Raw genomic sequence first — 12,622 nt, 5'->3', positions numbered from 1 at the left:
TTTTCTAGTAAACTTCATATCTGAAGGGAACCCTGAATTATGTGTTAGTCTCCCATCCTGAGCTGCCTCATGGTATTATCTTTTTATTATATTTAAAACAAATAAACAGAGAAATTCAGCATTAAGCCTAAATCCTATGATAATCCAAGTCTCATGCCAAGTGAGCTAAGACAGCCCATCACCAGGGAATAGTGACTGTGTTAGAAAGAGAGAAGGCTGCATCAGTGCATGAAGTTGCTTGCCCACAACATCGGTCTGATGGCTCTTGAAAGGCAGGAGTGCTGAACAACAAAGATGGCAGAGGGCTGAGGAGCCGGAGGGATTTGTGGCTCAATTCGTTTCCATCATAATTTAGACTGAGGGCCTCCTGAGTTTGGGAAAGGCTATCTGTTCATCACTATTGGGACCTGTGGCCATCCAAGTTCTTAAGGTGGGCACAACCAGCAAAGTATTAGGCCTTCTTCTTTTCAGCACTTGGGAAGCTGGTTGAAGGCAGGAAAGCCCATCCTACCAGCAGAGATAAATACCCAATCATGATCACGGATGAGATATTCACATATATTCTTTGCCCTCTAGGCCCTGTGTTCTCTGGGTGCTTCATTTGGAAATCAAGTCACTCAAATTGATGTACTTGCCCCACAGACCTCACCTTTGGAGGCCAATTATGGTCTAGGCTTCTAATGAAAAAGGACCATACTTGGGTACCTACCTTCCCTTATGAGAACTCATTTACACAGAAGTGAAAATGAAGCAAATGAGAAAAAAGGTTGAAGGAGGCTTTTGGGACAATGAAGACAGGACAATAAGAGCCTCCCCCACGCCCTTTTCCGGATCTTGGCCACTCTCAGTCACCTCCCTTCCTGTAGGCATGCTGAACTCAGCACATCTGTCTCTATCATCCCTGAGCTCAGCATATCTGTCTTCCAGCTCCCTGGGCCCACTGGCTCTGGGCCATCTGATAAAACTCCCGTTGCACGCAGGACTTGTCCCTCTTCCTTCCCCTAGCATTCAAACCCAACTTTGCTGCCCGAGACCTAGATCCAGCCTCACACAGCACACCGGCTTCAGCTGCCTGGCTCATGGCTCTCCTGTTAAACTTGATGCTTGGTGAGTGTCTCTGCTCCTGTTTGTCTAGACTTCAGGGCTTTCTGGAAACTTCAACAGGAGGGTAGTCTCTGATCCTGACTCAGGTATCTTTCAAGAATAGCTTTCTGTAGATGGTAACTTGCTCTAAAGTTTAGAAAACCCCCAAATCCATATTTGAAGTTTGCCTTAATTGCCAGGTTTTTGTCTATTCCCCTGTATTTACATGTCTTACGTGCATTTCCTTGTGCACACACTTCCCTAAATGGACTATAACTAAGGGAGAAGACTAGATGGTGGGTAATAGTCAGACAGAGCAAGGGGAAAGTCATGGGGATTTTCTTGAGTTGTTCAGACTTACCCGTTGGGAGTATTTTCTTTCTGTACCTCAGTTCTTTTAAAAAGTATTTATTTAAGAAAAAGAAACAAAGAAAGCAGAGCTGCAGGATAATCATCCTTCATTTGTCTGTTAGTCTAGTGTCCTCTGAGTGTGTCTCACAGTTCTCTAATTTTCCCAAGGTTAGTCTAGATCAGGGGTTCTGAACCTTTGGGTCTCAACCCCTTTCAGGGTTGAACAACCCTTTCTCAGGAGTCACCTAAGACCATCGGAAAACACAGATATTTAGAATATGATTCACAACAGTTGCAAAATTATAGTTATGAAGTAGCAGCAAAACTAATTTTATGATTGGGGTACCACAACATGAGGAGATGCATTAAAGGGTCACAGCATCAGGAAGGTTGGGAACCACTGGTCTAGACATTAGATAATCTGGAGTTTTGGTGTGCAAAGAAATACTATGTTTAGTCATGGCTCTTAACTGAATTTGTGGTTACCATACTTCTCTGAAACTTTGCTCTCTGATCCATGAAGTAAAGATAAAGTTAGTCCCCAGAATTTTTTAAGAGGCTTTTGTGTGTTGTATGTAAGTTTAACAGAGGAAAACCTTGTGTTGTTGGCCGCCTTATTTTGAAACTGTTTGTTTCATTGACCTGAAGCCAGCCAATTAGTCTAAGCTGGTTGGTCAATGAGCACTGGGGAGTCTCCCGTCTCTGTCTATCTCCTGCTAGCACTACAAATTCATATCCTGCTAGAAGCCCTTTGATAATGTAATTAATATGTGATATTGAATGATGTCTACTGATCTGCTATCCTAACAAGTCACATCCATTTTTAGTGTCTTGATTACTGAAAACATCACCAAAGCCCACACTGTTCTTTCCGTTTCATATGTCCAGCAAAGTGTCCCGACCATATCTTAAACATTTTTACATCCCAGCAGAAATCAACAACTAGTCTTGTCTCCAAGGCTCACCTACAGTCTCACCTCCTTCACAAAGACCTTCAGATCTATGACACCTGCTCCTGTCAATGGTGCTCAGAAAGTCTAAGCCCTTTATTGGCTATACCACTTCTGCTCCTGTGTATCAGCTCATATCCTCCTGTTTTGTGTGAGAGGTCATGCAATGCACAGATATCATATAACTGAGTCCTAGACAGTTGGAATATACAAGGCCTCCATCTGAAAGTGGGCTCACTGTGAAGATGAAGAATAAGAGGCTCCTCCAGGCATGGGGCACACACATTTAATCCCAGCACTGAGGAGGCCGATCTCTGAGTTCAAGGCCAGCCTAGTCTACAAAATGAGGTCTAGGACAGCCAGGGCTACAGAGAAACCCTGTCTTGAAAAATAAACAACAAGAAAAAAGAAAAAGAAAGGAAGAAAAGAAGAGAGCTATTTGCTTTGAAAACCCTGGACTGGTCCAAATATATTTGCTTGTTCAGGAAAATCCTATAACATATGTGGTGGGCAAATTACATAATTGAAAATGCTTAGCTTCAGGGGCAACTGAGGGTTACAGGACTTCGCGGTGTGAAGAAGATGACAGGAGAGTCCAAGCATACACAAACTAGAAAGTCGCTCATATTCCAAAGGTGTGCTGGAATTTGGGGATTCATAAAAAGCTGGCCTGGACTACTGATTAAAATTAAGCTTTGATGAATCACAGTTTACAAGCTATGAGTGATTTTTATAATGTTAAATGGTGGAGGGAAATCAAAATAAAAATATCATTTCACAATGCATAAAAATTACCTGAAATTTAAAATTATGTCCATAAACAAAGGTTTCCAGGGAATCGGGCAATGCTTCTCTACATCACTGGGGCAGAGCTGAGCAGGTGTAACAGAGCATGCAGCCTCCCTAATCTAAACTTTTACTATTGGCTCCATACAAAGGAGTTTGCCTACTCCCATCTAAATGCAGTGCCAGCAAACACAGCTGATCATGCCTTTCCCATGTTAAATCATTGCCTTCCCCACCAGTGACTGCTTGGTGGCCTCCAGTGCTCTTCTCTGTTAACCAAAATGCTACATCACCACACTCACACTTGAGGCAGCTACAGTCAATCAGTGTAAATAGCAGAAGTGGATATTGCCAGGCCCAATGCCTGAGTGGAGTTATAGTCAAAAGCAAAGGACAGTCAAGTCAGCTGGTTTGACCTCTGTGGTTCCCATGGTTTCCTTTGAGGCTGGTGCCAGGAGAAGGAGGCCATGACAGTGCTACCCTTGGAGGCTGTGTCTCCCATGTTCCCTTAAGAAGTTTGGCAAGGGTGATTTAAACAAAGACTTAGAAATTTATTCTCTGACCTTACTTCCCTTTGCTTTCTTTAGCCATCTCAACCATTTTTGTTGAATCCTGCCTCTCAGGTAAGGATTTTTTTTTGTCTATCTGGGTTTGGGGAGTTTGTTTTGTTTGTTTGTTGCATTCTCAAGAAAGAAACCTCTAGGTTTAGGACTGAAGAAAACCTGTAGCTTCCTAGACTGTGAAGAGATTGAAACCAGGTCAAACAACCACTTTTATAGTGTGTACGCCAACCAACTGGCCTTGTGTGGATGGGTTTCCACCTCCAGAGACTCCTAGATGGGTCAGGGTGATTTTCCTGCCAGGAGTCCTCTGTGGCCAGAGCAATCTATGCTACATCTAAACAGGATACATAGGTCTTCACATCAGGCCCTTTGTGGCCTTGCCCAAGAGAGAGATTCCTTTTTTCTCCTTCAGCCTTATCTACAGCTTTGAAGAAGCAATGCTTCCCCTATGCCCAGGAAAGGGGAGCCCAGAGGTCAGCCCCCATTAGCTGCCTCCTCAAGGAGCCTGCACAATGGTGAGAGTGATGGTGCTGAGGGCGTCTCTTTTACACTACCACTCTATGTTCTCTTTTGCTGGATGATGGAAGCATGACCAGAGACAGATCTGTTGTAATAGGAACAGCGGTGCTGTGTCCCGCCACCCGGCTGCCCGCACGGCTAGTTTTACCCGAAATAATTACACGGAAACTGTATTCTTTTAAGCACTGCCTGGCCCATTAGTTCCAGCCTCTTATTGGCTAGCTCTTACATATTGATCTAACCCATTTCTAATAATTTGTGTAGCCCACGAGGTGGCTTACCAGGGAAGATCGTAACCTGCGTCTGTGTCTGGTGGGAGAATCATGGCTACTCTCTGACTCAGCTTCTTTCTCCCAGTCTTCTGTTCTGTTTACTCCACCTACCTAAGGGTTGGCCTATCAAATGGGCCTAGGCAGTTTCTTTATTAATAAGAAATCACTCCCACATCACAGATCCACATGTTATTATAGTGAGACCCTCTGCCACACAGATGCATCTTGATGTGTTAGGGTGCTGCTTCTGGGTTCCCACCCTGGTGATGAGAGTATTGATCTTTTTATCTTAGCCTCCGTGTTGTCACCAACACGGCACTACCTGGTCTCATTGTGGTCTCCGCACACCACGGATGTTGCTCCCCACAAACCCTATCTTCTGTCTTTCAAGACCACTGTTAGGACACTGCCAAGATTGCAGTTGCCCTCCCTGCCTCTTCCCTCAAGCTGAATTTCCTCAACTCGATTATCTCCAGTCAATTCCTTTCCATCCATCCTTGCTGACATTTTGCTTTATGTCATGTGTTCTGGAAACTGCTCTCTAGAAAAAGAAAGAAAGAAAAAAGTATAAAAAAAAAGAAAAAAATCTCTCAAAGGGAATAAATCCCAACTTGTCCCTCATCCTTTTTTGAGTTCCCAAAGCAATACCGGAAGCATGGAATTTCTCAATACATATGTATTATCTGAAAGGCTTGTCGTCAATTTCCCTAACTCCCTTCTCTTCCCTACTTCCTAGTGGGAAGGATAAAATTTATGTTTTTTTCCCATACACAGAGTTTTAGTAAGAAAATACAACTAAATCCTTGATTCCTCAGAACCTATAGAGAGGCTCCAAACAACCTCCCTTTTTCCCATAGAGCTCTAGTTGAAGCACTGACTCTCCCCTTGCTAATTTCTTCTGAGCTAGGTTTTTGGACAGGATTGGTGTTATAGGAAACAGCAGGAGAGGGAAAGAGAAAGAAGGAGGGGGGTAGAAGGGGAAGTGGAATACGGAGGGAAAGGGCGAGAGGTGAGACAAGAACAAAGAGAAGAAAATGTGTTGCTACTATCTCAATCTGGCTACCACAAGAGAAAGTCATGAAAACTGAAAGAACTGAACAATATCATCCTTACGCTTTGTTCTGGACTAGGGCCCACAGTAAGAGCCACTACTTCTATGAGGAGAGCTTTCCTTCTCTATGAAATCGAGGGTAGACATTTATTGGTCCTCTCATTCCGACCACTAGAGGGTCTAAAATCTATGCCAAGTCTTCAGCCAGCTTCTTTGTCTCAATTGTGGATCTGATAAGGATATCAGTATGTCTGTGTGTTTTGAAATGGCATTTCTGGGTTGCATACAATTAAGAGCAAAAACACATCCTGAAGTTCCTTTACCTCTCCTGTTCTGACTCCAACTCCCCCCCCCCCGCCCCGCGCTGTCTGTCAAAGGTATATGGGCCCCAGAATGACTACATATGCCTCTACGAACACATTTGCTTCTCTGAGGCCTCCAGCAAGTATGTCATCTCTTTGTAGAGTCTCCATCCAAAGTTCGGCTGGTAGGAGGCGCTCACCGCTGCGAAGGGCGAGTGGAGGTAGAACGCAATGGCCAGTGGGGGACTGTGTGTGATGATGGCTGGGACTGGAATGACTTGGTAGTGGTATGCCGGGAGCTGAGTTGTGGAGCAGCCAAGAGAACCCAAAGTGGTGCATCATATAGGCCACCAGCACCAGAAGATCAAAAAGTTCTTATTCAAGACGTCAACTGCACTGGGATGGAAGATACATTGTCTCAGTGTGAGCAAAATGAGGACGTTTATAACTGCCCACATTCGGAAGATGCTGGAGCACGGTGTGTGAGTAAGTATGGGAGGCTCAAGGACCATCTTCCAGTAGTCTATACCACACGAGGCCTTTCTCTTAGTCATTGTTTTCTGTCCTGACTTTCTCACGGTGCTGCAATGAAAGATGGCAATGTCATCTCCACATTTCACACTTTCTTGACTGAAATGTGGATATAATAAGAGCCACAAATGGTGCCCACATTGTTTCTTTCAGTTTCCAGTTAGATATGATGTTCAATTTCTCTTATTTATATACATGCAAACAAATCTACACAGATCTGTCAGCACCTGAACATGTGTTCGATGTCTGTGTCTGCAGCTGAATGGAGTTATGGAAGAGCTCATGGGATTTAATATGTGCTCTTGAGAACATTGTGGTTCTTAATTGGGGAGACAGGAGATACTGGTAGGAAGACAAAACAATCTCACAGACAGACAGACACAGGCATATAAATATGCAACCAACGCAGTTGCCCAGATAAATGGACACAACATCATGTGACCGTTCACTGTTCTACACAATTAGCTCTCTATGAATTAACAGTGTGTGTGTACTTTCTGCAAAGACTGTGAATCGCTGCAAGCAAGGCTGACTCTGTCCCCTTCTTTTGTCTCCCTACAGGATTCATCATTAAGGAAAAGATGCCTTAATGAAAACCTTTAGGAAAGTCAGGGTTTAAGAGCATTAGTCTGGGACCTTTGATTTATGACAACATTGAGCCAAAAATATTTTCACATTTAATGTTAATATTTGTGTTTATTAATGTTTAAATCTATAGATTAACGTTAGATCTGTAGCTCTTAACTTTCTTTTATGAGGAAAAATAAGTTGAATATGGAAGTCATTTGAAAAACTATAATGCTACAGAAATGATTATGATTTACTTAGGGACTGAGAAACCATCCCTTCATTCCCTTAGGCACCGTCCACTATGTGGTGCTTACTACTCTAATAGCCTTGTACTGGCCACCAAGAACTGAGCCCGTGTAACCAGACTCCATTTTCTGAGAAGACCATGTTCTAACATGGAACAGACATTGCTTATCCCTTTCTTTCCAGACCCAGACAGCGATGTGCGACTAGTAGATGGCCCGGGGCGCTGCCAGGGCCGAGTGGAGCTGCTACACCAGGAACAGTGGAGCACTGTGTGCAAGGCAGGCTGGAACTTACGGGCTGCAAAGGTGGTGTGCAGACAGCTGGGATGTGGGCGGGCGCTACTGACCCACAGGTGCTGCAACAAGATGACTCAGGGCCAAGGGCCCATCTGGATGAGACAGGTGTCATGTTTTGGACAAGAAGTAAACCTTCAGGACTGCCCTTTAAGGCCTTTGGAGAACAATTGTACCCACGACGAGGACACGTGGGTGGAATGTGAAGGTAATGGAAGATGATGATCCTGCATTCAGAGATTAGTTTTATTCATAAATGCGGTTAAATGGAAACCCAGGTAAATGATATTTACAAAGCTACTCATGCACTAAAGGTCATTGTAAATTTTTATTTTTGTGTAGATTGCCAATTTTCTTAAGAATGACTGCCTTTGTAGAGGGAAACAAAATTGTAAGTTGTGCAATCATACTATGAGCTATGATATGGAATTCTGTAAATAGAAATATCTGCTGTGCCCTTTGGTTTATAATAACCACTAGAAAATTCCTTATACATGGTATGTATAAATAAACAATATATATTTATGAATACAATATATAGGTATTCTGTTTTAAAAGCGAAGTGAAAACATTCTAGTTAGGGAAACAGACTTGGCCACAGGAAGTGGAAATAAATGGGAGGAGACTTAGGGAAGGGGATGTTGTCATCAATACACACATAGAGAGCTTCAAACTTATTGGTGAGGTTTTGTTGTCATCAATACACACATAGAGAGCTTCAAACTTATTGGTGAGGTTTTGGTGACTATGTACATAATCTTATTTTTTCTCTTTTCTTTTCATCTCTTTTATGTTATCACCTTCCTCCTTCAACCTGCAGATCCCTTTCAGTTGAGACTGGTTGGAGGAGACAACCCCTGTGCTGGGAGGTTGGAAGTGCTGCACAAGGGTACATGGGGCTCTGTCTGTGATGATAGCTGGGGAGAAGAGGAGGACCAAGTGGTATGCAAGCAACTGGGCTGTGGGAAGCCCCTCTCTCTATCCTTCAAAGCCCAAAAAAGCTACAGACCTGGTGCAGGCCACATCTGGCTGGATGATGTGGTTTGCTCAGGGAAGGAGAAGTCCCTGGAGTCCTGCCAGCACAGGCTGTGGGGGTATCATGACTGTACCCACAAGGAAGATGTGGCAGTGATGTGCTCAGGTAAGTCCTAGTGCCCTACTAAGGTGCACTCTAGTGGTCAGGGTAATTCCACCCGGGCTGCAGAGCCGCAGTAGTCATCAGCCTGCTCTGAGCACACCTCCAGGGTTAGAGCTAGGCTCTTAGCAGGAGTTCTGTTTTACTTTGGAGTGGGGGAGAGGTTGGTGTTGGGCAAGGAGAGATATCTTTAAAATACAATTATTGAATATAAGAATAATAGGAGTCGGTCAGTATCCTTACATTAAACATGAAAAAAGTCAAGAAAATAGTTTGCCAAACCATGAAAATGACTTTAAAATCACACAGCAGAACTAAATGGATTAATCTTTGCTTTCTGTCCCAGGTTAGTTCCCTTAGGTAACTCCAACCTTCAAGCCCTACATTTGAGCTAACTGTAGGAGGTGACTTGACCTCACTCTGTTATGTTTCCTGAACCCTGTTTCCAGTGTGTGTGTGTAGGAGAGCTGGGTGGCTGGCAGAAAGCTCTTTTGACAACGCCTGTGGGCATCTTGCCAGAAAGTACAGGATCCCAGTCTTCAACCATTGGCCTCTTCGAAGGGTAGAAGGAGAGGAAATTCAAGTGTAGCCCCTGACTAACTGAAGGGCTGTAGCCCAGCTGTGGAATCAGGATGGGGAGGTGGCTGTGTGGAGCTTTTTGCTTTAAGTAATTAACTTTGAAGTCAGATGTACTCCAGGCATGAATACAGTCAACCATATTTTCCCTGCATTCTGCATCTCTGGATTCCAGAAGTATCTGAAGAACAAAACTACACCTGTACTGAACACACCGATTTACCTTATTGTTATTCCTTTAATAAGGCAGCCTGACAGCTATGTATACCGCAGTTGTATTGCTTCTGCTGTTATAAGTAATCTAGACATGATTTAAAGCACATAGAAGAGTATGATCGGGTTATTTGCAAATTTTTGTGTACTTCATGGGAGACTATCCCACCTGTGGATTTTGGCATCCTTGGGGAAGCTGGCATCCATTGTCTGTAGATGCAGAAGAAGGCCTGTGCTGTTCATGACTCACAGGGGACATAACTATTGTACCTTTGGAGTACAGCTTCAGTTTGTGACCATATCATTGTGGGCTATGCATGTGGATTATCTTTTTCCTTTTCTGGCCCTCGATCTGCTCCCTTGGTCAGTTTAGCTTGAGGAGAACAAATCTTTCTAGGCCTAATTCCACTCTCGCTGCATTTTCCTCTTCTCGTTACAGAAAGCACCCCGGAATTTGATGTGTAACCTTGATCCTTGCCTGACCTGGATCCCTGCTGCTTGCTCACTTGGGCCCTGATTCTCCAAGTGATTATAACTGGCCATGGGCTTTAGCCACCCCTCCCTGAGCCCTTGAGAGAGTGGACAATGTACTCATATCTTGATCTCAAGGATGCACACCCCATAATCACCTCAAGATAAGAACTGCTGAGCTCCCTGGCTGAAGAAGTGTTTCCAGTTTCTCTATGCTTTCTATTCTCTTCCCAGCCTACCTGCAACTCTTGGACCTCACATGTGATGAAGGCGCGGCCTGTCTATAATAACATCGAGACTATGACAACAAAAGGAGGGCTTAAAGGGAATTATGGGTAGACAGCATTTTAGGGGTATGGAGAAAATAGACTTTTTTGAGGCTTTGCAAATTTTAGAACAAGTGAAGTGATCATAACATCAACACTGCACTGCTCCTCCATCTCTCAGGAGTTCGCAGAGTGCTTTCCTGTAGCACTTGGATGTTTCTCACTGAGTTCTAGGTATCTACCCAAAACTCTTACATTTGAAGTTTGGTGTCTGATGCTACCAGTATTCTGAGGCAGGGCCTTTGGGACCTAACTGCATCACATGGTCTGATCCCTCAGCACTTATGAATGAATTAAGCCCTGATGAGTCCACTGGGAGGTGATAGAAACTTCAGGAGTTGGGACCTAGTAGAGGAAGAAGGTCACTGGGGCATGCCTTTGGAAGGGGACATTTTGTTCACAGTTTGAACCCCTTCCTGTGTTCAAGGGTTGATTCTGTATCTTAGCTTTTGTGAATTACACTGCAATAAACATGAGTGTGTGGGTATTTCCTGATATGCTGATTTATTTTCTTGGATTTATGCCCAAAAGTCAGTTGCATTTTTATGCACATGGCCATCTCATCCCTGTGGAGAGATCATCATAAACTCTTTGAGCAGTGCAGCCCTGCGCTCATAGACCCTGTTGGTAGCTCCTGCTGTTTCAAGGGTTAATTCGCACTTTTCAGGGATCAGAAACTATGACACAATCTAGACTTCTCTGGGTGAGTGGATTCCTAACCTGAACCTGGGAATGGACATTTCTCACATATGACAGAGACCAGATAATCAGAAGAAACCTTCCATTGAGACACAGAAGTAACTGCAAAACTCATGCTCAGACAGAAACACACCTGAGGCCAGATCTTGGGATCCAGTGGCATTCCTGATTTTATGTAACAAACTGCTATGTATTCATAGTCATTTTAAACACTCAGTTATCTGGTATTGGTTTTAGTACTTCTAACCAAGAACTTAACCAGTTTAGTCATTTCGTATTAACGAAGAGATGATCCACCTGAGGCTGGCCAGATAAGTCAGTTGTCAGCAATGCAGATATTGTCGCTGAATTTATACAACAAAGTTCGCAGATACAATAGCATGAGGACAAGGGCTATAACAGGAGTACCACTCTGAGGTGTTGACCATGAGTGCCCTGGTTTGCCTGCTGAATGCTTAAAAGCTAATATTCACAAATATGAGAAAACATAACAGTATTTGCTTTTGGAGGTTTGGGTTACATTATTCATGATGATTTTCCTAGTTTGATTCATTTTCTGCTAATCTCATAATTTATTTTTAATAGCTAAATAATATCCCATTGTGTATTTGTACCACAGTTTCTGGCGATTTTGAATAAAGCAGCAATGAACTTGGTGATCAAGTATCTCTAGAGAAGGCTGTAGAGGCCATAGAGGCCTTTGGGTAAATGACCAAGACTAGCTGGATCTTGGGGTAGCTCTATTCCCAGTTTCCTGAGGAAACGCCCACTGATCTCCATAGTGACTGTACAAGTTTTCCCTCCTACCAGCAGTGGATAAGTGTTCTCTTTTCCCCATATCTTTACCAGCATGGGCTGTCTTTTGTTTTATTGATCTTGGTCATTCTGATTGGTATAAGACGAAATTACAAAGTAGTTTTGATTTACATTTCCCTGGTGACAAAGGGTGGTGAACATTTATTTAAGTATTTCTCAGCCATTTGTGTTTCATCCTTGGAGAATTCTTTACTTAGTTCTGTGCCCCATTGTTTTTAAATGGGTTGTTTGATTTCTTTATGCCCAGTACCTTTAGTTCTTTATTTATTTCAGATACTAACCTTTTATTGGATATCTAATTGATAAAGATCTTTTCCCATCCTGTGGCCTGCAGCTTTGTCTGAACAATGATGTCCTTGCCATACAAAAGCTCAACTTCATGAGGTCCCATTTATTAATTGTTGATCTTCTGAAGAGGTATCGGGTCTTGTCAAATGCCTCTTCTGCATCTAATGAGATGATCATGCAGCTTTGTTTTCCATCTCTTTATATGGTGGGTGACATTTATCAGTTTACATACGTTGAACCATAACTACATCTCTAAGATAGGAAGAGACAATGAAAGAGGGAAAACATGTAAAAATCTTACAAACACATGACAAATACTCAGCCAGCTTACTCAGGCATCTTCAGTGAGAAGGAAGCTGGTGCATCTGAATGACTGAACCGAGAATGGACTTCTGGTAGGAATGTAAATCACTTGTGGAAATAACTTGCAGTTTCTTTAAAAGTTAATTATCTCCAGACTCAACAATTCCATTCAAATACTTATACATGAGTATTTACAGCAATTTTGATCATAAGGCAATGAATGAATCTCAGAAATATCAAGTTAAGGAAAACAATTTAGAAACAAGAAATATTATGTA

General features: G+C 43.0%; 1 protein-coding gene across 1 annotated transcript; it reads left to right on the top strand.

Annotated features, from left to right (window-relative positions):
* Nucleotides 1–976: 976 nt before the first annotated feature.
* Nucleotides 977–10,731, top strand: Cd5l (CD5 molecule like). The gene is made up of 6 exons (XM_005356923.3): nucleotides 977–1,107; nucleotides 3,758–3,793; nucleotides 6,040–6,363; nucleotides 7,408–7,725; nucleotides 8,338–8,658; nucleotides 9,881–10,731. Exons 1-6 carry the CDS (start codon nucleotides 1,080–1,082, stop codon nucleotides 9,904–9,906), a joined length of 1,053 nt encoding a protein of 350 aa, XP_005356980.1. The 5' UTR covers nucleotides 977–1,079; the 3' UTR covers nucleotides 9,907–10,731.
* The last annotated feature ends 1,891 nt before the right edge of the window (nucleotides 10,732–12,622 follow it).

Source organism: Microtus ochrogaster, chromosome 21 (genome assembly GCF_000317375.1).
Source record: "Microtus ochrogaster isolate Prairie Vole_2 chromosome 21, MicOch1.0, whole genome shotgun sequence".
Lineage (NCBI taxonomy): Eukaryota > Metazoa > Chordata > Mammalia > Rodentia > Cricetidae > Microtus > Microtus ochrogaster.
The sequence above is the reverse complement of the archived record's forward strand: the minus strand, read 5'-3'. Positions and strand labels throughout refer to the sequence as shown.

Bases quoted from the DNA above. Each gene is read 5' to 3' on its own strand.
- Cd5l (XM_005356923.3), top strand. From the start codon at position 1,080: ATGGCTCTCCTGTTAAACTTGATGCTTG. The intron at 1,108-3,757 runs GTGAGTGTCTCT...TGCTTTCTTTAG, and splicing joins CCTGTTAAACTTGATGCTTG to CCATCTCAACCATTTTTGTT. The intron at 7,726-8,337 runs GTAATGGAAGAT...TTCAACCTGCAG, and splicing joins CACGTGGGTGGAATGTGAAG to ATCCCTTTCAGTTGAGACTG.